Source organism: Petromyzon marinus, chromosome 66 (genome assembly GCF_048934315.1).
Source record: "Petromyzon marinus isolate PM22_M1 ecotype Great Lakes invasive population chromosome 66, UKy_Petmar_22M1.pri1.0, whole genome shotgun sequence".
NCBI lineage: Eukaryota > Metazoa > Chordata > Hyperoartia > Petromyzontiformes > Petromyzontidae > Petromyzon > Petromyzon marinus.
In genome coordinates, this window is record NC_133732.1 from 1,906,529 (window position 1) to 1,933,133 (window position 26,605).

At 44.9% G+C, this 26,605-nt stretch overlaps 1 protein-coding gene across 2 annotated transcripts; it reads right to left on the reverse strand.

Moving 5' to 3' along the window:
* Nucleotides 1–451: 451 nt before the first annotated feature.
* LOC116956647 (uncharacterized) lies at nt 452–20,191 on the reverse strand. 2 transcript variants are annotated; one of them, XM_032978419.2, is made up of 5 exons: nt 19,803–20,191; nt 17,166–17,285; nt 12,308–12,722; nt 5,492–5,670; nt 452–2,294 (listed from the first exon to the last, which is right to left on the reverse strand). In XM_032978419.2, the coding sequence occupies exons 3-5, from the start codon at nt 12,713–12,715 to the stop codon at nt 1,823–1,825; spliced, it is 1,059 nt and encodes a 352-aa protein (XP_032834310.1). In that variant the 5' UTR covers nt 12,716–12,722; nt 17,166–17,285; nt 19,803–20,191; the 3' UTR covers nt 452–1,822. The 2 variants fall into 2 exon arrangements, with proteins under 2 accessions (XP_032834310.1, XP_075910495.1); XM_076054380.1 differs by having other exon boundaries at nt 453–2,042; nt 19,803–20,190.
* Nucleotides 20,192–26,605: the final 6,414 nt, after the last annotated feature.

Below are 26,605 nucleotides of genomic sequence, written 5' to 3' on the forward strand. Positions count from 1 at the left end.
CTGCTGTAAAACAGTCAGCGTTATGTCACTACACGTGTATCAGAACAAATCATATGTGAAGGTCAGGGAAGGGTATACAGGAGGTCATGGGTTCGATCCCGACCCTGACGCCTGCTGTATATTTGGAGTTTGCATGATCTCTCACCCTGCGGTCGTGTGGCTTTTTCTCTGGGTACTCCGATTTGTCCCTCCATATTTAGAATCGACATGCAATTAGAGTATTTGGCTGCTAAAAATGTCCACGTGATAAGCTGCCACTTAATTGAGCTATAATTTGTGATAGCTAGGTCGCTTCTGAAAAAGAGCGATATGTCTCATTGGGCCTTACCTGGTAAATAAAAAAAATAGTTTGTGAAGTTTAATTTTTGCACCGAGCAACTTCGTTATAGGTCACCACTGTCCATAAATGGCGAGTGATATCTGAACCGTTCCTGGGCCCATCAGCATGGTCAAACAGTGCATTGACACGGGGTGGTAAATTTCTTCTTTGATTTATTGTTATAATCACAAAGCTTATATGAGACAACAAGTTAGATGCATGGGATTATGATGATGATGATGATACAAAAAGTACACACGATACAGGGATAAGCATCCTCCCCCCAGCATAGAAATGTGGAATTTACACAACTACCTTCGGTGTCAAACAAATAACACACGCAATATTGTGTGTAGAATATTTTTCGCACCGTAGGTAGCCAACGGAGGTGTGTGTGTGTGAAAACTAAACTAACTAAACGTTTATTTTGCAAGATCAGGCCCACTTACCTATATAGCTTATTCAGAAGCGACCTGGCCACAGAAGTGGCTTATCATGTGGAAACTTATAACAGCCAAATACTCGAAAAGCGTGATGTTGATTCTAAATGGAGGGAAAATCGGATGATCTAGAGAAAAATCCACGCAAACACAGGGAAAGAGAGATAAAAACTGCAAATACACAGGCGTCAGGGTCGGGATCGAACCCACACCCTCCTACATATTAGGCGATGTAGTTCACATCTTTGGCTATAGCGCCTCTATGCCTATGTTTAATAAGAATCAGCATGTCTTGAGGTAGTGCGTGTGGTGTTCCGGCCTGCACAATAATTCTATTCTGATGGGATTGGGATTCACTCATCATGTACAGATTTGATTTACCACCTGAGGCAGGCCAGGTGCTGCGCCTCATAGCTTGTTCCAGTTGTAATCATAGAATGTGGCATACAATATCACTCTACCACACCTGTAAGTTCTTACAATATTCTTTGTATAATTAAATTCACTTAATTACGTTCATTTTATGTAATATTTATATTTTAATATAACCCCCAATGCAGAGCACTAAAAAAATACAAGATTTAAAGCCATGGGTAATCTATATCCACATTTTGTTCAATTCAAAGGTGGCAACGCTAGGTAGCCTACCGTGCTAATCGGTGCGGGGAAAGGACAACAAACTATGGGTCTCTGTGTTAGTCTATAGGTCTCTGTAAGTCTATGGGTTTTTTGTGTGGGTCAATGGGTCTCTTGTGTGAGTCTATGGGTCTCTGTGTGAATCTATATATGTTAAACTTCTTTCCCACCGTACATAGCCAACCGTGCTAATCCGAGGTTCTAAGGAAAAATGCCTTAGTCAATCTGATGATGGTGATTTAACAGGTCCCTGCAGGGTGGGCTGGTAGAAACATTGGAATTTTGCGCAATTTTATTACACCCAACAGCACGAGATTTCACTTCGTTAAAGTATTGAAAAGGGACGGACGGACGGACGGACACATTAATCTATTGCAGGCTGGTACACTCAGTTTACAACTTCGTTCCTACCAGTAAAAGCGCAACCCTACTCACTCATGGCTGGAGAGCTCTTTACAATGCTCTGCTTTGCGCGCGGAATATCCGTCAGCTCCACGCGGACGATGGACTCCGCGCTGTTCTGCATGTTGGCCGTCACCTTGACGTTCAGTTCCCTTTTGTCCTCCACCACGGCGTCGGAGTCCCCCGCTCCGTTCTTGTCGAACATACCCTCCGTCACCTTCGAGTTGTACATCTCGGCCAGGAGCCTGTCGGACGGTGCGGACACGTTGGCGAGGTCCTGCAGCTGTATGGCCACCTTTCTGCTGAACACAACGCTCGAGTAGGGGTTTCTGAACATTATGTCCAGGCACTTTCTGTTGTCCTTGATGCAGTAGCGCAGGACCCCGTAGCAGCCCTTCAGCGACATGTTGAACTTACAGAAGCCACAGGCTCGCTTCTCCCCGGGGCTGATTTCTGAGTGTGGGGAGTATTCCTCCACACCTGAATCCACGAAACATCTAAGGTATGTGAGGGGGGGTGGGGGGGGGGGAATTGTTATGGGTGAAATGGATGTGTATTGTGTTGGTGAGTTAAATTAGGTCGGGGGAGCAGATTCACAGCAGGTGGTGACGAATTTAAGGGCTCAGAAAGTTCCCGAGCAGGTCCAGGTGTAGGACCACCTGTTGTGTAGTGAAGTATTATAGACCGGGCTGTTAACAGAGCTCGAGAGGAAGGGAGCACAGGAAAGAATCCCTCTCCAGCAATGCACGACAGCGTATGCGGCGTCAAGGAGGCGGCAACAACGCGGCAACAAGAGCCGTGAGTAGAACCCCGCGTTCTCGAGGTAGGACGTGGTAAGGTGAATGTTAGGGCAAAGTAATAAGGCCTTTCTACTTTGTTTTACCAGCGGCCGAGTCCACGTGAGGATGGCAGGCCAGGACGGGAGGATCGTGGTGGAAGAGACGGGCCACAGAGCCGAGAAGTAAGATGAGGGCGCAACCAGGCGCTTCTGCTCAGCCCAACCACGTCTGCTTCAGACTGCTAGTGCTGCTGTGTGGTGTACCCCTGCTGCTAGTGCTGCTGCCGTGTGGTGCACATCTGCTGCTGGTGCTGTTGCTGCTGTTGCCCGAGTGTACGGTGGGAGTGCTGTACACTGGGTGACCGTGCAGGAGTGCCCACTGTAGTATACCGTGGACGAAGGGGGTTTGCCATAGTGAATGGCTGGGGGGGGGGGGGGGGGCATGAGCATGCCACTGTTTGGCACCTGTGCGCGACCCAGGCGAGAACGTGAAGTACCTAGACGAGGTGTGGGTATGTCATACCTACCTGGCAAATAGCACCATGCTGTTCTCAGTGGTGACTGACGGGATTGCGCAGGGGTTAAGTGTGTTTGTGCAATAGTGTAGGCAAGGCATGGTGCCTCTCTTTGATGTGGCAGTGACCATTACTACCCCATCCCCCCTTTAACCTGGCTAAACCTGAATACATTGTTCAGACCCTTTGTACTGCCTCGGCCCTAGTCTGTTGCCTCATTACCGGCAAAGTTGCAGTCTAACACCCATGCTCGAATGCGCCCTGGTGGACTCCCTTTGAGTAGTGACGCCAAAATTGGAAACCCACCATAACAGATTGTTAATATTATTGTAGTGTTTTAATCAGATGAAGAAAATTGTATTTTAAACCACTTTAAGTAGTACTGGCTAACCGCAAGTCCTTTGCACATGACCATCCATCTGTCCCTCTCAGCCAACAAAACTTGTAATCTTACATGAAGCCCTGTCTCTTCTCTCCACATTTCTCTCACCTTCTCTGTGCTGTACGTCCCGATTATCTCAATCTCGTTTTGTCGCTTCTTCTATCCCTCTTCTACCTCTCCCTCCCTCTATTCCTCTTCTCCCTCCACTCTATCTCACCCCCCCATCTCGCTCTGTATCTGTCACCTATCACCCCATCATTTTCCTTATTCCCACCTCTCCCCGTCTTGATCTCTCTCGCCTCTTCCTAATTCTCCCTCCCACTGCGTGTCACTTTCCATCTCTCTCATCTTTCCTCTCCATTTGACGCCCTCTCTCTCCCTGGCCCGTGCATCTCCTCTCCAATCCTCTCCCTCTCTTCCTCCATCAGTCTAACACGTAGTAGTAGTAGGCTTTTGCGACCAATATTAGCCATAAGAGGGTTAACTGGGTTTGATCACATAAATATAATTGTGTCATTAAACCCACCAACACCCAACACAGCCAATTAGTAAGGTTTGTCACTTAAACAAAACATGTCAATTAGTTACTAGTTGAGCACTAACCGGTGTGTTGGAGAGTGAACTCACCACGGCATTACAATTCGAGTACGACGTCTCGCCCCGATTGTCTTACGTGATAACATCACATTTGTCTCTCTAATTAAGATGGAAACGGAAGGATTTATTTTCCTCCTTCCTCTATCTCCCACCTCTTACCTCCTTCATCCATCCCTCCCTTCTCTCCTCCATTTCACTTTAAACGAAACTCAACTTGTTTTTACTTTACCAGGTAAGGCCCTGAGCTACAGGTATAGCAGCCAATCACTCGAAACGCATGTTGATAGTAAATGTGGAGGGAAAAACCGGAGGATCTGGAGAAAATCCACGTGAAAACGGAGAGAGAGAGAGAAACATGCAAACTCAAAATATACAAGCGTCAGGGTCGGAATTGAACCCACGAACTTCTCCATACTAGGCGAGGTAGTTAACATCTCCTAGCCACCGGGGTGTTAGGGTCAGGATTGAACCAACGACCTCCTGCCCACAAAGCGAGGTAGTTAACATCTCCTAACCACCGTGGCGACCGCATAGGGTGGGTAGGGCGTGACATTTAGCACGATGCATGCGCCCGGCACAGGTCACTGAGGGATGCGGGTGATGTCATCGCACAGAAGTGTGTGTGTTTGTTTTAATGTGCCTAAAGAAGCGTATATCACAGCACTACCTCGGGTCCTTCACGTGACCAACTGGTCTACAATGTCGTGGGGTAGTACTTTCTGACCCGTCCTGCCACAGAAAAATGTCGTTGTCACATGACAGCCACACCAGCCAATGTAATTATAGCAGCTGGAATTTAGCCAAATGAAGTTCAGACTGAAATTTGATGTATTGTTTTTTGTTGATGTTGCTGCGTGCAGTCATTAGTCACTAGGCTGGACGCATCGGCTCACTACAAAGGACAAGCCCAGTTTAATCAAAGGTGGCTGAACATTGAATTTGAATCCAGAACCTCAGCGGTGGCAGCTCACCACTATGACCTCTTAAGCCACCCCTACCGGCTAACAATCGCTGTTAGCCAGCACCTACGGTTTGATACAAACGGTGTGACAAAAGTTCTACCAAGCCTCACACAGAGACCCATAAACTCACAGAGATACCCATAGTTTGTCCTTCCCCCGCACCTCCGATTAGCACGGTGAGAAATAGGTTCAACATACATGCATACAAGGCTGGGTGAAGAATTTTTACATGGGACGGGGACGCTATGTTGAGATGAAAATATTGCTGTGATGCCTATTCTTACCTGGAACAAAAAAACTGATTGCGTTTACGTAAGTATGTGTGAGCTAGTCGTATGCACGTTGAACATTTTCCACACCATACGTAGCCAACCGTCAGAGGTGTGGGGGGAAGGACGACAAACTAAGATACACAAAGCAGTGTACGTAAGTAGTGTCCGAGCGATAGGGTTATGCTCACGATTGTTTGTGCAGGGTGTATTTCGACTTGTTGCTGATCTCGATGGCCACTTTGATGCTTGTGCTCATTCCAGCCAGGATTGCTTCCACAGTCTTGCCTTTGTACACCACCAAGTCGGTCACCGGCCTTGTGTGCGCCATCTGGACGTGGCTATGCCCCTGTGTCTCTTCTTCTTCGACCTGAGGTGGGGCGAACGGGGAGATTGAGCACTTCTAGATTTAAAGCTTTCGTGACTGCTAGGATCCATACTCTTTGGTTCTATTGGGTAAAGTCACGTAGGTGAAAATAAACGAAACGTCGTGATTTTTTGTTATTTTATTTTCACCTACGTGACTTTACCCAATAGAACCAAAGATTGAGCACTGTGCATCAATCGCACAGCCTCATTTAGACACTGCAGAAATCCGTGAAACGCGTTTATAATCACATTGTCTGCCTTCGCAGACTGAATCCACTCATGAACGGTTGGGTGGTGGAGGTTATCACGTTTATAAGCTATGCTAACTACCTCGCCTGGTATACAGGAGGGCATGTGTTCGATGCCGACCCAGACGCCTGTGTATTTGAAGTTTGCATGTCTCTCTCTCTCTCCCGTGGTCGCGTGGATTTTTCTCTGGGTCCTCCAGTTTTTCCCGTCCACATTAAGAATCAACATCACGGCTTCCAGAGTATTTGACTGCTGTTATACATTTCTGAAAAAGAGCTATACAGCAGCTCCGTGGACCTTACTTGGTAAAATAAAAAATAGATTATCTTTTCATTGGGGTTCAATGGTGAGATATTAACTACCTCGCCTGGTATATAGGATGTCGTGGGTTCAATCTCGACCCTGACACCTGTACATGAAGTTTGCATGTCTATACTTTTGGTTACGTAGATTTTTCTCTGGGTCCTCTGATTTTCCCCTCCACATTTAGAAACATGCGTGTTACAATATGTGACTGCCATAAATTATCACGTGATGATGATACGCCAGTTCGTTTAGCTATCATTTGTGGTGGCGAGGTTTTGCTTCTGAAAATCCGTTGATGCCATCGAATCCAGTGACGCCACCACACAGCGCGTGCTGCCAACGTTTTAAATGGAAGATCCAATCGGCTGCTGCACAGGAGTAGAGACACGCGCAGCGGCCTCGTAATCCGCACTGACCGACGCGGTAGAGTGTGGTCCAAGCAACCCCTTGTGACTGACGCAATCCAGACTCTGATTGGCTCACGAGTGACGAAATCACATTTTACGTGAGGCGACCGAAACAGGAGGGAGGATTTCTCCACACATCTTGCTGTCGTCTGATGAGGATGATTGTAATTGTAAGTTTCGTGGATTCACTCACCAATACACCAGTGTGCTGAACTAGTAACTAATTGGCATGTTTTTGCTTATAAAACAAACTTTACTGATTGGCTGTGGTCGGGTTTAACTACGCGTGTTTATGCGATCTAACCCAAAAAAACCTATAGATGTAAAATTCTTATTACCGTTGGTACGGCTATTTTAATACACACAATGGACAGAAAGGACAAGATCAATGGGCACTCATAATGCGCACGCATTAATCATTAATCCCCCCACTTTACGCAAGAAGAGTGCACAAGCGTGGTCACCAAATCTACGCCTCCTCTATATAAGGGACGAAACAGGTGGACTTCTCCACAAATCTGGCTGTCGCCTGATGAAGCCAGTTGTAATTACTGGCGAAACGTCGTACTCGGATTGTAAATGTTGTGGCTTGGCTCTCCAACACACCGGTGTGCTGTACTAGTGACGAATTGGCCATGTTCTAATAAAGTATTAAAGCTTTCGTGACTGCATAAAATTACTCATTGCTTTTTTTCGGTAAAGTCACGTACGTAGAAATACAATAAAATTATATTAAAACAAAAAAACAATCACGACGTTTCGATCACAACGCAAGCGATCTTCATCAGGTGTCAAGAACAAATCACGGAGGTAAATACAACAAAAAGATGAGAGACGAGAATTCAACAAACCTGAAAAAACATTACGTGAAATTCGTGGTCCGCCAGGAAGTGTCTAACTGTGTTGTTGTCCTGACTGGTTGTGCTTCACATAATGTTTTTTCAGGTTTGTTGAATTCTCGTCTCTCATCTTTTTGTTGTATTTACCTCCGTGATTTGTTCTTGACACCTGATGAAGATCGCTTGCGTTGTGATCGAAACGTAGTGATAGTTTTTTGTTTTAATATAATTTTATTGTATTTCTACATACGTGACTTTACCGAAAAAAACCAATGAGTTGGCATGTTCTGTTTACGTGACAACCCTTAATAGTTGGCTGTGTTGGGTGGTGGCGGGCTTAACGACACGTTTAAAAAAATGTTATCTAACCAAAAAAAACCTCTTTTATGGCTGCTATATAGCTCTTTTTTTCAGAAGTGACCTGCTCATCACAAATAATATCTCAACGAAGTGGGTTAGCACGTGGAAATTTGAAGCAGTAAAATACTCTAAACGCCGTGATGTGGAGGTAAAAAACCGGAGAACCCGGATAAAAAATAACGCAACCACGGGGGGCAGAGAGACGCAAACTCCAAATATATGGAAGGCCTTAGGGTCCGGGCATCGAAGCGACGACCTCCTGTATATCAGGCAAGGTAGTTAACATCTCATAGCCACCGTGGCGCCCTAAGTACGCTTTCATCCAGCAATTGATAAACAAAAGGGGATGTAGCTTGTTACGAATTTACTTACATTGAGGTCTGCAGGGGCTCGAAAAACCATAATTATAAGAGCCATTTTTTTTTTCGATTTAAATTTCGATTTAAAGCTTTCGTGACTGCAAGGATTCATCTTCTTTGGTTCTTTCGGTAAAGTCACGTAAAATGAGAATAAAATAATAAATTGATAAAATAAAATAACCCAATAAAATTCTCACGACGTTTCGGCCACAACACAAGCGGCCTTCATCTTGTAACGACACATTTATATTTACGTGATCTAACCCAAAAAAAGTAGTATGGATAACAACGCTCGTGGCCCACACGGTGTGGGCGGAGGCCTTCATATGCAGCAGCAAAAAAGCGATGTTAACGTCCTCGCCTGGCATCCAGGAGGTCGTGGGTTCAATCCCAACCTGACACCACGGTGGCCAGGAGGAGATGATAACTACCTCGTCTGGCATGCAGGAGGTCGTGGGTTCAATCCCGACCCTGACGCCGCAGTGGCTAGATGTTAACTATCTCGCCTTGTATGCAGGAATTCGTAGGTTCGATCCTGACCCTGACGCCTGCCGTGTATTTGGAGTGCGCGTCTCTCTCCCTGTGGTCGCGTAGAATTTGTATCTGGATCTCCTCCAGGTTTTTTTTTACCCTCCCACATTTTAGAATCAAATATCACGGCGCGTCGAGCGTATGTGGCTGCCACTATACATTTTCAGCATATGATGATGATGATGATATCAGCTTCCACTTCCGTTGAGCTATGATTTGTGATAGCCAGGTCGCTTCTGAAAAAAAAGAGCTACTGCATAGCTCAAGTGGTGGGGCATTACCATGTAAAATAAAATAAAAAATGGCCAATAGTCGTTTAGGTGATCGACTCACCGCCCTGAGCGAGACTCCTGGGGAGCAGTGAACCCGGTGGTGCTCGGTGCGGAGAGAGGTTGAGCGCTGTGTGGCCGGGAGTGAGTGGAGACCTCCTCCTTGGATGCTCCCTTTAAATCCGACTCCTCCTCATCCGCCGAACTCGCGAACAACTTTACGAGCCAATGAGGAAGGTTGTTGATTGTTTGTCCTCTTTTCTCTCCTTTTCCTCTTCCTCCTCCTCCCTACTGCACTCGCCTACTCTCAGTGTGTCTACGGTTCTGTATGTGTACCGCGAGTCGAGCTTCAGATGCTACTGTGGCCCAGAGCTGCATCACAACTCGCCCGTTAATTTTGCTGCATGGTCGGCGTGTCAGAATAAGAAAATGCATTTTGACTGCAGGAGGAATCCGACGAGCTATAAAGGGTCTTTGTCACATATCTCCATGAGGAGCAGTTAAGAACGTTACAACAACAATCAATACACACACATGACAGGAGTGCACAGTACAAGAGAGGTAAACAATTCACCTAGACACATACAAATACCATACTAAACCATCGCTATCCTACCAGGCAAAGCCCACTGAGCTATGTAACTATTTTTTTAGAAGTGACCTCGCTCTCATAGATGATAGCTCAACACAGTGGCTTACAACATGGGTATTTAAAGCAGCAAAATTATCTCAATGTGACTTCCAAGATCTACCCACGTAGTCTCTCCCACTATCTGGCCTTAGGTCTTGGTCACCTGTGTCTACTGGGGGCCACGGTGGCAAGGAGATGTTATCTACCTTGCCTGATATACAGGAGGTCGTGGGTTTGACCCTGAAGCTTGCTGTATATCTCCTCGTGGTGGTCGTGGGTTTTACTTCAGGTGTTACCCTCCACATTTAGAATTAACATACGTATTCAGAGTGTTTAGCTGCTATAAATTTCCACGTGGTGATGATAAGCCACTTCGTTGAGCTATCATTTGTGATAGTCAAATTGCTTCGTAAAAAGAGCTACGCAGCTCAGTGGGGCCTTGCCTGGTAAAATGAAACGTTTTGATAGTTTATTCTTTCTTGTATCGGCCCTCCCCCATATTGCACAGGGATCTACGGCATCAGGACAAAGCCCCCATCGGCATTTGCGTTGCCCAGTCCCTGGAGATGCCAAGAGTAGGATTTTTGTCATATTTAGCGGTTGCCCACCTGCTGGAAATTCCCGCCAGCCATGTGACCCGTGGCCCCCCCATCACATTAACTATACAGTTGATCATCGATTATCCGGCGCGCAGTTATTTGGCTTCCAACATTATCCGGCGGTCCTGTACTGATCCGGCAAAACCGCTCCAAAGGCTTTATAAGTCCAGCAATTGGCACCATGTGCATGACAAAAAAAGTAGCTATGCTTAATTTCAGTGTCAAATATGACATACGGTATACTATACACCTAAATACAAAAACTTAAACAATGAAAATACTGCACGTATATACATTTTTCATGACTAATAACTACAGTAATAAAAACCGAAAATATACACTGCGATCCGGCGAAAAGTGTGTGAAATTCGGCGATCGTCAAACACATGTTGTTGAAACAAGAGCGTAGTAGTACTACGTACATCAGCCCATGCAGAGTCTTCGAGATTGGAGTGGTAAGTACGATACGGTAATTACAGTAATCTTTTACAGTAGGGATATTAATTGTTGTCTATTTGTAAACAAATGTTAAGCACTAAAAAATATACACAATATGGTATGCGTTAGTGATTATATTATCCCGCAGCCCCTAGTTCTACTCTAACCTCTCTCACCAATCCCCTCTTCACCTCTCTCCCTCCACCACCTCTAACCGTCTCTCTTTCCCGTCCTCCCTTTCCTGCTATTTTCCTTTTGAATTCCCTGCTGGCCTATCCCCTGGCTGCTTTGCTCATTTCTCCTCCTCGGATCGGCCTCGCATTTCCAGCGTCGGTGACTCCTCCCTTGGGGCTTCGGCCAGTTTATTTGCACGCGACAGTTCTGGACTTGCGAACAAAATTCGTTCCTGGGACCCGTTCATAAGTCGGACTGCTTCGTAAGTTAGAACACGACAATGGACTGTTTCAAATGCCCCCACACACACACAAACACTCACTCCCAGCGCGAGGCTGACTCATCACATCTCGTAGAGGAATTAACACGCAGGAGGCTTTCGCGACCAATATCATCCATAATAGAGTTTTTGTTGGGTTAGATCGCATAAATATATAAATGTGTCGTCAAACCCACTACCATCCGACACAGCCAACTAGTAAGGATTGTCACGTAAACAGAACGTGGCCAATTCGTCACCAGTACAGCACACCGGTTGTGTGTTGGAGAGCCAAGCCACAACATCTACAATCTGAGCACGACGTTTCGTCAATAGTTACAACTAGCTTCATCAGGTGACAGCCTGATTTGTAGAGAAGTCCACGTGTTTTGTTCCTTATATAGACGCATAGATGTAGTGACTACACTTGTGCACTATTCTTACATTATGCACGCGTATCATGCGAGCCTTCTTGCCCATTGTGGGTACTAAAATATCCGTACCAATGGTAATCCCTATTGAAGTATGGTGGCCTGTATAGGCCTGCATTTAACGAATGTATTATTTTATTATTCGCTTCCACACAGCACTAAGTCGGTAGCTATCTGAACGGTTCAAATATTTTTTCTTTAATTCAATTACGATAGATTCTCTAAATAGTCTTGGCCAGTAGTAACTAGTTTTGCACAGAATTTCAATATAATCAAAATCAATTGAGTGTCCTCGTTGGCACGCGTGTTCTGCTCCTGCTGACAGTTGTATTTGCGAGTATTTAATATATCTTTGGTGTTCGTTTAGTCTCGTGATGATCGTTCGTCATGTTTGCCCAAAATAGCATTTGCGACAAGTGCAATTAATCCGGTACTCACCTTCTGTTGATAGCTTCAGTACTACATCTTTTGTACCAGATATTAATTTCTGTATTTTATGTACCATGCCAAATCTGACGTGGATGTTTTGTTTTTCCAAACATATTGCTAGTTAGTGACGAATTGGCATGTGCTGTTTACGTGACAACCCTTACGCGATCTAACCCAAACAAAAACTTCTATTGTCGTAGAGGATTGCTCAGCCGAACAAAATGGTTCTGTGGTTCATTTCAATATAAATCGCAACTTTCCGGTCCCAAGCCCTCGACGAATATTGGAATCCCCCTTACCCTCCCCCACCCCGTATCTTAAATCAATGAAGGGGATGTAACGTCATCCTCATCTTACCTTGGGCATCATCGACTCCACCGTTAACAAGATAACCGCCTTCTTCTGTTCGCTCATTGATGCCCTCGTCCGCACCGCGAGCTCCTCATTCGTCACCGACACCTCGTTGCCCGCCGGCACTTGTCTGAACGTGCTGCTCGGGATTTTTTGGTTCCTGATCATCTCATTTTGCGTGCGCGGGCCGATGTCGTACACGGGGTCATTCTCGACGCACACGGATAACGTTTTGGAGCCGGGACCCGGTGTGTTTTTGAAGAAGATTTTCAGGCAGGGATCGTGGCCGCTGAAGCGGAGAGCCATGGTCCCATGACAGCCGCTCAGCCCAATCTTCTTATGGAAGCCGTAGAGGCCTTGCCCTCCAGGCTTTATGGGGGCTTTAGGGAAGGCTTTGTGAGTTCCACTCTCCATGTAGTACCTAGGACAGCAACAACAACTCAATTTCACACCAAACCCTCTTTCAGCCAATCATTCGCAGCAGCCATCCATTGCTTCATGAATGTCTCCTTAAGCTCGCGTGTTACCGTTTCACTGCCACTACATGGTTGGTCTCTCCAACCGGCCATCATCCATGTCCTGCCTAAGCCATTGTTTTAACAGTCAACATGATGTCTCTCAACTTGTGTGTGTTCTCGATTTCCCCATGCTCTCCCCTCTGCCTCTCAGTCGAATTCCAAACGTGTGCCTCTTTCCGCAGTTGTCGTTTTTAGCTGCATTTTATTTTTTGATTTAAAGCTTTCGTGACTGTAGTAATTCATATTCTTAGCTCTTTCGGTAAAGTCACATTGAAGGGAAACAATAAAATATATACTTATATTTTTTATATATTTATATAGATTATACATATTATATTTATATATTATTTTATTGTTTCCCTTCAACGTGACTTTACCGAAAGAGCTAAGAATATGCATTTTATTTGTCGATGTCCGTGTCTCTGATCTCCTTCATAGTGTGTGGCTGTGTGTGAAATGTGCATGTGTAGCTGGTGTGAGCTCAACTTTGATTAATCACACGCATAATTGCGCACTGCTAATTGCTATGGAGAGCCAAGTGAAATGTTGTATTCTATGAAAAGGCAATGATTACTCGGCATAGGACCCCGAGCCCCACGTACACTGTAGTGTACGGGGCACGGCTCCAATTTAAATTTCGGCCGATTCCGTGTTGGTGAGCTGCATGTTACACAAGCTCCAATAATATATAACTGTTAAATTGATATTATTTGAATGTTAATCGACTGATAGGAATTCGGTCATGTTAATTGACTACTGATTACGTTATTGGTGGCAATGAAGATATGCACAATTAATACTTTGATATTAAAGTTGATTTAAATATATGAAATACTTATAATAATTGGGTCTAGAACAGTGGTTCTTAACCTGGGTTCGATCGAACCCCAGGGGTTCGGTGAGTCGATCTCAGGGGTTCGGCAGAGCCCCGCCACGGAGGTCCGGACACACTTGAATTATTGTGTAAATTTGTGATGACACACACGGCCCGCTTGGCCATCACTGGCTGCAGATGATCATGCTACACTGCTTGGCTAATCAGCGCTGCGGGGAATTTAGTGCGTACTCAGTAGTCAACGTGTGATTGTTGTTGTCGTACGTCGTGTGATTTCTTTAATATTTTATCCATACTATGTCGGGCAAAAGAAGAAAGTGGTCGGACGAATATGTACAACATGGATTCTCATGTATCACGGAACGTGATGGGAGTGAGCGTCCTATCTGCATGATTTGCAACGCCAAGTTGAGCAACTCTAGTCTTGCACCGGCAAAACTAAAGGAACACTTCTTGAAGCTGCATGGAGACGGGGAATACAAGAACACAACACTTGCTGAATTCAGGGTGAAGAGAGCCAGATTCGATGAAAGGGCCACTCTGCCTGCTCTTGGATTTGTACCTGTTAACAAACCGATCCTGACAGCATCGTACGAAGTTGCTTACCTGATCGCAAAGCAGGGCAAGCCACACACCATTGGTGAAACACTTGTGAAACCAGCTGCATTAAAGATGGCGAATCTGATACTCGGAACAGCGGCCGAAGGTAAATTATCCCAAATTCCCCTTTCAAATGACACCGTCAGTGACAGAATAGAAGACATGAGTAAAGACATCTTGGCTCAAGTAGTCGCGGATCTGATTTCAAGCCCGGCAAAATTCAGCCTTCAACTCGACGAAACCACAGACGTTTCTGATCTAAGCCAGCTTGCTGTTTTTGTACGCTATGTGAAAGACGACATGATAAAAGAAGAGTTTTTATTTTGTAAGCCTCTTACAACAACAACGAAGGCAGCCGATGTGAAGAAGCTTGTGGATGACTTCTTCAGAGACAACAATCTTTCATGGGATATGGTTTCTGCAGTTTGTACGGACGGAGCTCCAGTCATGCTGGGAAGAAAGTCTGGTTTTGGTGCGCTAGTAAAGGCCGATGCACCACACATCATTGTGACGCATTGTATTCTGCACAGGCATGCGTTGGCAACAAAAACCTTACCTCCAAAAATGGCAGAAGTATTAAAAACTGTGGTGGAATGTGTGAACGATGTGCGAAAAAGTGCTCTGAGGCACCGCATCTTCAGTGAGCTGTGTAAAGAAATGGGCTCTGAATTTGAGGTACTTCTGCTCCATTCTAATATTCGGTGGTTATCCCGGGGACAGGTGCTGAATCGTGTTTTTGCCATGCGTGTGGAATTAGCCCTGTTTTTGCAAGAGCACCAACACTACCATGCAGATTGCTTCAAAAATCCTGAGTTCATTCTCATTTTAGCGTACATGGCTGATATATTCGCAGCTCTCAATCATCTCAATCAGCAGATGCAGGGTGGTGGAGTCAATATCATGGAAGCGGAAGAACACCTGAAGGCTTTTCAAAAAAAGCTACCGTTATGGAAACGACGAACAGAGAACAATAACTTCGCAAACTTCCCGCTTCTGGACGACTGTGCAAGTAAGATCGAAGATGTGTCTGGAATCGGAGATATTTCTGTATCCACGGAACTGAAGCAAACAATTGCCACGCACTTAGATGAGCTTGCAAAGTCTCTCGACGGATATTTCCCTACAAGAGAGTCATATCCAGCATGGGTGAGACAGCCGTTCACGTTTGCTGTTGAAACAGCAGATGTCAATGATGAATTCCTCGACGAAATCATTGAAATTCAGCAGAGCCAGGTTCAACAGCAACTCTTCAGAACAACAACGCTCTCAACGTTTTGGTGTCGACAAATGAACAAGTATCCAGTTATTGCTAAGAAAGCCCTGGATTTTTTTTATACCATTTGTTACAACATATCTTTGTGAGCAATCCTTTTCGAGGATGCTGGACATAAAAACGAAGAAAAGGAACAGACTTTGCTGTGAAAATGACATGAGAGTGGCACTTGCCAAGGTGAAGCCACGCATATCTGAACTGATCTCTCAAAGGCAACAGCAGAAGTCACATTGATTTCCAGGTATGTAATTTGTTGTGAGTTTATGCATTGTGTTGGTTTTATTCTTTGAACAAGGTAATGTTCATGCACGGCTCATTTTGTGTACCAGTAAAAAACATATCTATGTCTTGAATTTGAAAAAAATCACATTTTATTTTTCACTAAAGAGGGGTTCGGTGAATGCGCATATGAAACTGGTGGGGTTCGGTACCTCCAACAAGGTTAAGAACCACTGCTCTAGAATATTAACACTGGTGCTCAATCCCATTGAGAGAGAGAGAGACTGAGCTGCTGTGTTGTGAAGTGGAGGCTGTGTCTGGTTACTTGCAGGTACGAGATGTTCACTTATTTTTTAGTTCTATTATATTGTTTGCCGTTTTTTCGTGGGGAATCTTATAATAAGATGGCACCGTCCTCGTGGGGAGTTAATTATTGTTACGAGTATTAACAACTTGTTTATTTTGATCAATCCAACTTGACTAAGTAGCTCAAATGGAGTTGGGAGATGATTAGAGTGTTTTGGTGATCCAAATAGAGGTTGTTTTTGTAATAGTTGATAACTTCTGGTGTCGTCGTGTTGCGTTGTGATGTTCATTGGGAAGGCACACTTAGCGCTTGGTTTTAACATTGCACTCATGAGGTTATATTATATAAAAACAAATTATTATTGTTTTATATGTTGTCAGTAAAATACGTCTCGGATTTACAGATTGTTAATATAATTTGATGTAAAAAAACTATGTATTATTATCTTCTTTGGTCTCGTCCCTTCACCTGATGAAGGCCGCTTGTGTTGTGGCCGAAACGTCGTGAGAATATTATTGTGTTATTTTATTTTATCAATTTATCATTTTATTCTCATTCTACGTGACTTTACCGAAAGAACCAAAGAAGATGAATCATTGCAGTCACGAAAGCTTTAAATCGAAATTTATGTATTATTACTTATTATTCATTATGTAGGCACGTATTGTTTCGTTTAAAGTATGATCAGGAAGTAGGAAATTTAGGGGGCATTACAGATGTTTTTGGGCGGATGTTTGTATGTTAAATGTCAGTCGATATAAGGTGCTGTTATCGTAATTGAGATTTGTCCATGCTGAGGGATTGAGCTGCGGTGTTGTGACGTGGAGGCTGTGTCTGGTCACTATTGCAGATGCACAAAAGCCCTGAATAAAAATACTTTTAAATAAAAAAAAATTCCGTTCCACAAATCTCCGGTGCTCAGCTGTGGAGTCGCCCACTTCTCCAGAGGACATAATGCAATGCGGAGTATCTACTCGTCATTGTGTCCGAACTTTATTATTTTTATTGCTATGTAGCCGACCTGTCCCCCTTGTTAGGATTCACGACGGGGGGGGGGGGGGGGAGAGGGACAGGGCGGTCCGGCTACACTTTTAGCTGCTCTTGGTGCTCACCTCGCATCTCCCAACGTGAACTTCGTGTTATTTGTTATTTAACCACAACTCCGCGGTTCCTGGTAATGTTGATGTCTTCGACGTCGTTCTCGTCGTTAGACGAACCCGCCATCACCGTCGCTATGGAGGGTGAGACAAGAAGGCGTCATCATCAATCATCGACAGCCACGATCTGCCCACTGCAGGATAGAACTGTTATCATCGTTATACACCATCAGCAGATCTGCACGTGTGGAGGGAAAAGTTTCGAGGAGAGAGAGCCTAGGTGTGGATGACGTTGACATTATATGCTAATTCCTTTGTCAAGGCGCTTTGTTCCTCTCACACAGCTTAAAGGCCGTATCTGAACGTGGCTCTTTCACTCCAGCGCTGTCCTACCAGACAGTCTCGCCCCCTTCACCTGATGAAGGCCGCTTGTGTTGTGGCCGAAACGTCGTGTTAGAATATTATTGTGTTATTTTATTTTATCAATTTATTATTTTATTATCATTCTACGTGGTGACTTTACCGAAAGAACCAAAGAAGACACATTCTTTGGTTCTTTCGGTAAAGTCACGTAGGTATAAAATAAAATACATTAAATCACGACGTTTCAGGTGCGACACAAGCGTCCGTCATCAGGTTGAACAACCACAGCAAGACACAATTGCGGAAGTGGGTAAAGTTAGCGACTCGATTAGCTGCGCCTTCTCGTCCCGTTGTCTGTTACAAATCTAGATTGATGTTGGCACACGTGAATATTGCTCGTTATGGAGACAGAGACCACGTGCTATGGGCGGGGGGCTGCTATGACGAGAGTGGTGTCATGAAACAAGAGGAATTCGAAATGCAGTCGCCTCGCGTTTTGCGACTTTCAAGCGTTGCGTTCCATTATAATGTACACTTATTAGAGTTCTGCGCTTGCAAACTGTCGGTGGAATAACGCGCCCCAGTGCATTGGGCCACGGTTGTCGCGTAACGCACGGCGAGCTGAATCGTTAGTTCAGGGCGGCAAAGTTTCATGAACCGATGGTGCCTGAGGGTGCAGCAGCGAGAGAAAAACCACAAGCCACGGGACAGCATCTCGTGCCCCATTTTGAAGCTCTTGTGAACTTTGTTTTGTGCACGGATTCGCCTACCCGTGCATCCAATAAATGAACCTCCTGGCGGGACCCTTGGGGTTGCGAAAGCCCCCGGCTCTCACGTAAAACTGCGTTGCGACGTAATTTTATGTCTGGTGAAGGCGAATGATACGGCAAGCTGTTCCTCACGACGAGCTCTACACAATGCGCTAATCAAAGTTTCAAAGTTTTGTTTGTGACTACGGAAATGTTGGCAACGACGGGTGCTTGGCGAAGAACGAGGAGAGGATGAAACAAATCAATTACGATTCAGACTTTCGTTTATTCGGGACCCCGGGGTCCGGCCACAAGGTTAAAATATGTCCAGCTCCATCCAAGGATGCGGCGTCTCAATGAAGATGATCCCCACCCCCCTCTCTCCCCACTAACTCCACCAAACTCTACTCTTCCCCTCCACCAGCCCCAGGACAAGGGGGGGGGCTCCATCGCTCGAGCATCTCACTTACATGTTACACGTATTTTTGTTTTCTTTAAATAGGCTGTTACTATATTTACAACGTGTGTGGTGGTATTGTGAATATGTCACTGTAACCGGTGAAATATGCAGACGTAAGGGAATGAGGCTCAGTAGCGTGCTCTCCCTAACACCAACCATTTAAATTTTGTTTTTAAAGCTTTCGTGAATGCAGGGATTCATATTCCTGGTTCTTTCGGTAAAGTCACGTAGAAGGGAAACAATAGAATAATAAACACATTTTTATATTTTTATTATGTTATTGTTTCCCTTCTACGTGACTTTACCGAAAGAACCAAGAATACCAACCATTTACATGATTTCCGAGTACCGCGCAGTTTATCAAGAACACAACTCCCACAATAAAACGAGAGGTACGTGTCATGTTTTACATTGCATAGAGACCCACGCACTCGCGTAATTTACATGTCAACCACCCAACGAGCATAGAAGCCCACAACACTCAGAGGAGACGCACACAAACGCAAAGACTCACATAGACTCAAAATCGTACATACACATCTATTGATGCACGCATACACCTGTAGACTCGCATAGAAACTCAAATAATTTCATACCGAGCCATGGACATGCATATGTACTTACCCAAAAGAAAAATACAAGGATCCCCCACGTAGCCTTAACAGACTGTAGAGGCAAGTGATGTTAGCGAGCACCTATGAAGGCCGGCACGGCATACGAGGGGTGGGCCGCCAGAACCACGCCCGGCTGCCTTTGTCTCCCTATTGGCGATGTTTACACATCGCAGCAGCTACTCATTTGAGACTGAGTCGACCTAGGGGAGGCCCAGGACCGGTTCAGACAATCGTCACTGCCTCACTGGTGTTGGCCGTGAGCGGGAATCGAACCCGGGTGGTCAGGTTTGTAGCGCAGCGTAGCGCTAACCGCTACACTACCGCTCCCCACACATGCACGTAGCCACCCACACACGCACATGCAAGCCCCACAGGCTTACATTTAACTGTAGATTCACGGATTCGCAGTGGACTCGTGTAGAGCCCTAAGATTGCCTCCCTCAAATGATTAAATATAAACACGCACCCCATTACTTCTGTACGGCGTCTTGAGATGCGGTGGTCGCGTTCAAACTCTCCGCTGTGTAATCGTACTGAGATGGCATTCCAAGAGGTAACCCTGCGCCTGCCAGCCGACCAAACCCATGGCGATGCGTTGTAGTCGACCCGCACCTGACCGAGGCTCGGGTATTAAACGACGTTCAGTGTAGACTGTGCAACAGGAAATCCCAGGGGTTCTGCACGCGGCGATGATTAGAAACTGCGGCAGAGTGGATCGGTGGCGCAGTGGATAGAGAAACTGCGCTGCAAACCAGGCCGGCCAGAGACTTTTGATTGGCAGCCACGGCTGAAGCCAACATTGCCGCTGAGCGATACGCATGTACACGTATGTGTGTTGAACTTCTTTCGCACCGTACGGGGGAAGGACAACAAAATGAACACGACAAGCAGTTCTATATATATAAAAAAAATCGAGATGATGATTTAAAAGTGCATGGCTCCAGTGGCTTCCGAATTTTGGAAGAGCGTTCCAGACGGCCGCAGACGCACACACATCGCATGAGAGGTTTTTTGGGTGAGATCACGTAAATATTGTAAGGTTTGTGTCACGTAGCACAAACTTTGGCAATTAGTCATTGGTTCAGCACTAACAGGTTGAGTGTTGGAGAGTAAACCCACAACAACATTCACAATTCGAGTAACCGTGACGTTTCACCCTTAACAACAACAACAACCACAACACGCCTCATCAGGGCGATGTGGTGACCGTCTTTGTGCGATGGCTAAGCCAAAAGACGTCTCCGTTGCTGCGAGGATGGTTGACAGCTCCTGATAAGGTGCCTGCCTGGCGCCTCGCATTTCACCGACTCGCAGTGAGCAGCGTGGAGAGACGGAGTCGCACCAGTAGAGGGCGCAACTATGGACGTGTGTGGATGGGTGTTTGGGGATGGGGGTGGATGTTGGGGGGAGGGGTGGGCGTGGGTGTCAGTGGACGTGGAAGGGGATGGGTGGGTGTTGTTATGGGTATGGTGTGTCAGGGTGTGTGGCCGTGGGTGGCTGTGTGGCAACGTTCTGCCACGCATTGCTCGTCTAAGTCGGCCACAAGGGAGCCCCCGAATCAACACATAAACAAGCACACACACATAAATTTTGATTTAAAGCTCTCGTGACTGCAGGGATTCAGATTCTTGGTTCTTTCGGTAAAGTCACCGCCATGTAGAAAGGAGACAATAAAATAATAAAAATATAAAACAATAAAATTCTCACGACTTTTCGACTGCAACACAAGCAATCATCATCAGGTGTGAAAACCACAGCAAGAAAATTTGAAAAAAAACTGGCGGGTTTTTGTTAACGTTAGCACCACGGAGAGCGATTTGGCAGTTATTCATATGGACGAGTCCATCTATGTTCCGAAAAGAGGAGGGGGAAGACGAAAAGTAATGGATGTGGACTGAAAGCCACCGTAAGCGTGAACAATCAATCAAGACCCGAGATGGTTTATCAAATCCTTCCAATGATTGCTAAGCTAGAATCCATCTTCTCGGTTGAAATTGTCTCCGTGTTTGTACATAAATATAAGTACACATGTTAAGAACAATAATTCAAATAAATGTATAAATAAATAAAAATACCTCCGGTCTACCATGGACCAAGCCCCGACTAAGGCGCACCTGTGGCTATCATCATATCAACAATAGAGTAGGATAAAGTCGCGGCGATCCATCCACTCGTTTTGAGGAAATCCTCGACCGATGGGGACATGGCATGAAATCCAAAACGCACGATAACTTAATTATGAGTAATTATAACATTAAAATATTATTTTACTATTTTTAATAGCTGACACCGTGAGATGCTCTGACTTCAACGTAACTATTTCTGTAGCAGTTACAAGCGAATGCCTTAATTTAGCTATTTCAATGCTAAATTCTATGCTAATTCCTTTTAACAATGGGTGCCTCTGCGGATGTGTATGCTTTAACTTTTAACATAGCTATTTCTGTGACCAGTCACAAGCTAATCATTCAGCCTTTTCAATGCTAAATTTTATGCTAATTCCTTCGTCAAGGCTCTTTGTTCCTCTCACACAGCTTAAAAGCCGTGATCTGAACGTGGCTCTCTCACTCCAGCGCTGTCCTACCAGACAGTCTCGCTCCCTTCACCTGATGAAGGCCGCTTGTGTTGTGGCCGAAACGTCGTGAGAATATTATTGTGTTATTTTATTTTATCAATTTATTATTTTATTCTCATTCTACGTGACTTTACCGAAAGAACCAAAGAAGATGAATCATTGCAGTCACGAAAGCTTTAAATCGAAATTTAACCGCCTCTACGGGGAGGGATTCCACACATCCTTAAGATCATTCAACAGACTTCGGGATAAGAAGGCTCAACTAATCGAGTCTCTCACCTTTCTGAAGAGATGCCGCGACTCTAAGGTAATACCAACCGCATTTACACTAACCTCTGCTGTTGCAACTTCTCTCAATGCAAAACGAATTCTAGCTAGAACTAGCTTCGCTCTTATCTCGGAAAAAATCAGACTTACACGCACCGAACTCGATCAGTTAGACAAGACACTCTACAAATCACACTTAAAATTGACAGCAACAATGTCTACATCGGATTGGGAACATGTAGACAATATGACTACCTCTTCGGCTGCCACTATGTCGAACAAATGTAGGGACAATTTGATTTCCAAATTCAATCACCTCTCCAGCAAAAATCGGATCCACACACCGAAAAGATAGACGTCAACAAAGTCGTAATTAATCGCAGTAACAGTTCCATTTCTGATGGTCTGAAATCCGTTTTAGCTAAAGGTCTAAACTTTGCTGTCACACCGAGACACTTACCGGTTAATGATATCATTGCCCATGTCGACGTTGCACTCAAGGGCTTGAGTCACATCTCTGCAGACGTAGCAAGATCTGAAATCGCTGCAACCCTCAAAAACGCTAAGTTGCCACCTAGCAACATCAGCAAAGACGAACGTTTTGAATTATCTCAATTAAAAAAGAGGGATGATATTGTCGTTCTCTCAGCCGACAAAGGCAATGCCACTGTCATCATGGACAAAACAGAATATAACAACAAAATTCAAGAACTACTCAACGATGGCAGCTATACAAAAATAAAAAGAGATCCCACCAACAGCCTGGTCACCAAAACGAACAAAATTATATCTGATTCAACAGCATTAATTGATGAGAACAAACAGTTCTTGTTGAAACCCTCTGCTGCCAGACCACCAAGATTATATGGCCTTCCAAAGATACACAAAGAAGATACACCCCTTCGTCCCATCGTCTCTACTATCAGCTCCCCCACCTACAAACTGGCACGTTTTCTGGCTGATATACTGCGACCTTTCACTGGAAAAACCACCTCTGCGGTACTAAATTCTACTCACCTGGTATCGACAATCAAAGACATTTCCCTGTCCCCAAACGACCTGCTTGTCAGTTTTGATGTGGTGTCCTTGTTCACCAAAGTCCCGGTACCTGACACCATCGCTATCATTGAAGACCTGGTTCATCAAGGACTGCATACTGATGTACCCCCCCTGGTGAGACATTGCTTAACCAACACATACTTCACCTGGAATGGAACTTTCTACAAACAAACTGAGGGCACCCCAATGGGCTCCCCCCTATCTCCGGTTGTAGCCAACGTATTCATGGAAAAATTTGAAACTGACGCCATCCAGACTGCCACTCTACGCCCGACCTTATGGAAGAGGTACGTTGATGACACCTTTGTCATCTGGCCACATGGCCAGCCTGCTCTAGACCAATTCCGCGACCACATCAATTCCATACACCCAGCCATCAGATTTACCATGGAGGTCGAAAAAGATGGCAAACTACCCTTTCTGGATGTCTTAATTAAAAGGAGACATGATGGTTCAATGAGCCACTCTGTCTACAGGAAAGCTATCCATACAGATGCTTACTTGAAACCGGATTCCCACCACCATCCATCCCAGAAGAACTGCCTCATCAAGACTCTATACCATAGAGCCCAATGCATTTCCGACCAGGAACACATTACCAGTGAACTCAAGCACGTGCACCAGGCTCTCAGGGCTAATGGCTACTCCGACTACACAATCCGCAAAGCCATCACTCCAGTCATGAAGAAGGATCCTCTTGTGGAGCCACTCAAAACCATCACCTTACCCTACATTGCAGGGGTCACTAAAAAGATCTCCAAAATCCTGAATAAACACAAGATCCAGGTCCGATTCAACACAGTACACAAAATCCGTGATTTAGTTCCATCTGTAAAAGATGCTCTTCCAGACATACAGTACCCGGGCATTTACAAACTAAAGTGCCTCTGTGGTAGTAGCTACATTGGAGAAACCAAAAGACATATCTCGGACCGCATCCGCGAACATAAAGCAGACTTGAAACACGGTAAGACGAACTCCTCTGCCGTGGCAGATCACTGTTACAATTCAGTGGGCTCACATGACATTGACTTCTCCAAGACGGAGGTTCTTTGCAAACCAACTGGCTACCATGAGAGATTCGTTCATGAGGCCATTCACATATACAAGCACAGAGACAATTTCAACCGAGAAGATGGATTCAGGCTTAGTAACCACTGGAAAGATGTGTTAAATCATTTCTGTTCTTAATTAATTGTAATTTTACGATGACCTTCAGACCGCAGCTCTTTCGCCAGCATTGCCTCTTAATACCTCTCACACCACGGTTAATGGTATGGTTTACAACATGGAGTATACTAGGGCTTCGCAGCTGTCTCTCTCCCCCTCCTCTGTTCCGACCATGGACGAACTCGTCCGTCTGAACGGGGCCCGTAGCTATCCGTGGTACGGAAATTTGAGGGTAAGAATCCACCCATTTTTTCGCCATATAGCATTGTGATATATAACGACTTATGGTTGGTAGCTTAGCTGATTGGAGAATATAGAGTTTATTGATAACATGAAGGTAATTTATATTTTAGTTTTTATTGGTTCACTATATAGTACTGTGAATAGCTCAGATGTGTAGTCATTTCTGTGACCAGTCACCAGCAAATCACCCAGTTATTTCAATGCTAAATTCGCCTAGTTATTTCAATGCTAAATTCTCCTGTTTTGATTTGTACTAAGTGCCTCGGTGAATGTGTATGCTCTGACTTCAACGTAACTATTTCTGTAGCAGTTACAAGCGAATGCCTTAATTTAGCTATTTCAATGCTAAATTCTATGCTAATTCCTTTTAACAATGGGTGCCTCTGCGGATGTGTATGCTTTAACTTTTAACATAGCTATTTCTGTGACCAGTCACAAGCTAATCATTCAGCCTTTTCAATGCTAAATTTTATGCTAATTCCTTCGTCAAGGCTCTTTGTTCCTCTCACACAGCTTAAAAGCCGTGATCTGAACGTGGCTCTCTCACTCCAGCGCTGTCCTACCAGACAGTCTCGCTCCCTTCACCTGATGAAGGCCGCTTGTGTTGTGGCCGAAACGTCGTGAGAATATTATTGTGTTATTTTATTTTATCAATTTATTATTTTATTCTCATTCTACGTGACTTTACCGAAAGAACCAAAGAAGATGAATCATTGCAGTCACGAAAGCTTTAAATCGAAATTTAACCGCCTCTACGGGGAGGGATTCCACACATCCTTAAGATCATTCAACAGACTTCGGGATAAGAAGGCTCAACTAATCGAGTCTCTCACCTTTCTGAAGAGATGCCGCGACTCTAAGGTAATACCAACCGCATTTACACTAACCTCTGCTGTTGCAACTTCTCTCAATGCAAAACGAATTCTAGCTAGAACTAGCTTCGCTCTTATCTCGGAAAAAATCAGACTTACACGCACCGAACTCGATCAGTTAGACAAGACACTCTACAAATCACACTTAAAATTGACAGCAACAATGTCTACATCGGATTGGGAACATGTAGACAATATGACTACCTCTTCGGCTGCCACTATGTCGAACAAATGTAGGGACAATTTGATTTCCAAATTCAATCACCTCTCCAGCAAAAATCGGATCCACACACCGAAAAGATAGACGTCAACAAAGTCGTAATTAATCGCAGTAACAGTTCCATTTCTGATGGTCTGAAATCCGTTTTAGCTAAAGGTCTAAACTTTGCTGTCACACCGAGACACTTACCGGTTAATGATATCATTGCCCATGTCGACGTTGCACTCAAGGGCTTGAGTCACATCTCTGCAGACGTAGCAAGATCTGAAATCGCTGCAACCCTCAAAAACGCTAAGTTGCCACCTAGCAACATCAGCAAAGACGAACGTTTTGAATTATCTCAATTAAAAAAGAGGGATGATATTGTCGTTCTCTCAGCCGACAAAGGCAATGCCACTGTCATCATGGACAAAACAGAATATAACAACAAAATTCAAGAACTACTCAACGATGGCAGCTATACAAAAATAAAAAGAGATCCCACCAACAGCCTGGTCACCAAAACGAACAAAATTATATCTGATTCAACAGCATTAATTGATGAGAACAAACAGTTCTTGTTGAAACCCTCTGCTGCCAGACCACCAAGATTATATGGCCTTCCAAAGATACACAAAGAAGATACACCCCTTCGTCCCATCGTCTCTACTATCAGCTCCCCCACCTACAAACTGGCACGTTTTCTGGCTGATATACTGCGACCTTTCACTGGAAAAACCACCTCTGCGGTACTAAATTCTACTCACCTGGTATCGACAATCAAAGACATTTCCCTGTCCCCAAACGACCTGCTTGTCAGTTTTGATGTGGTGTCCTTGTTCACCAAAGTCCCGGTACCTGACACCATCGCTATCATTGAAGAC

What these genes read in the sequence shown, in the direction of transcription:
- LOC116956647 (XM_032978419.2), bottom strand. Translation starts at nt 12,715, where the DNA reads ATGGAGAGTGGAACTCACAAAGCCTTCCCTAAAGCCCCCATAAAGCCT. An exon ending in TGGAGTCGATGATGCCCAAG is followed by an intron (nt 5,671 to 12,307) that starts GTAAGATGAGGA and finishes GCCCCACCTCAG; the next exon opens with GTCGAAGAAGAAGAGACACA. An exon ending in TACACCCTGCACAAACAATC is followed by an intron (nt 2,295 to 5,491) that starts GTGAGCATAACC and finishes CACATACCTTAG; the next exon opens with ATGTTTCGTGGATTCAGGTG.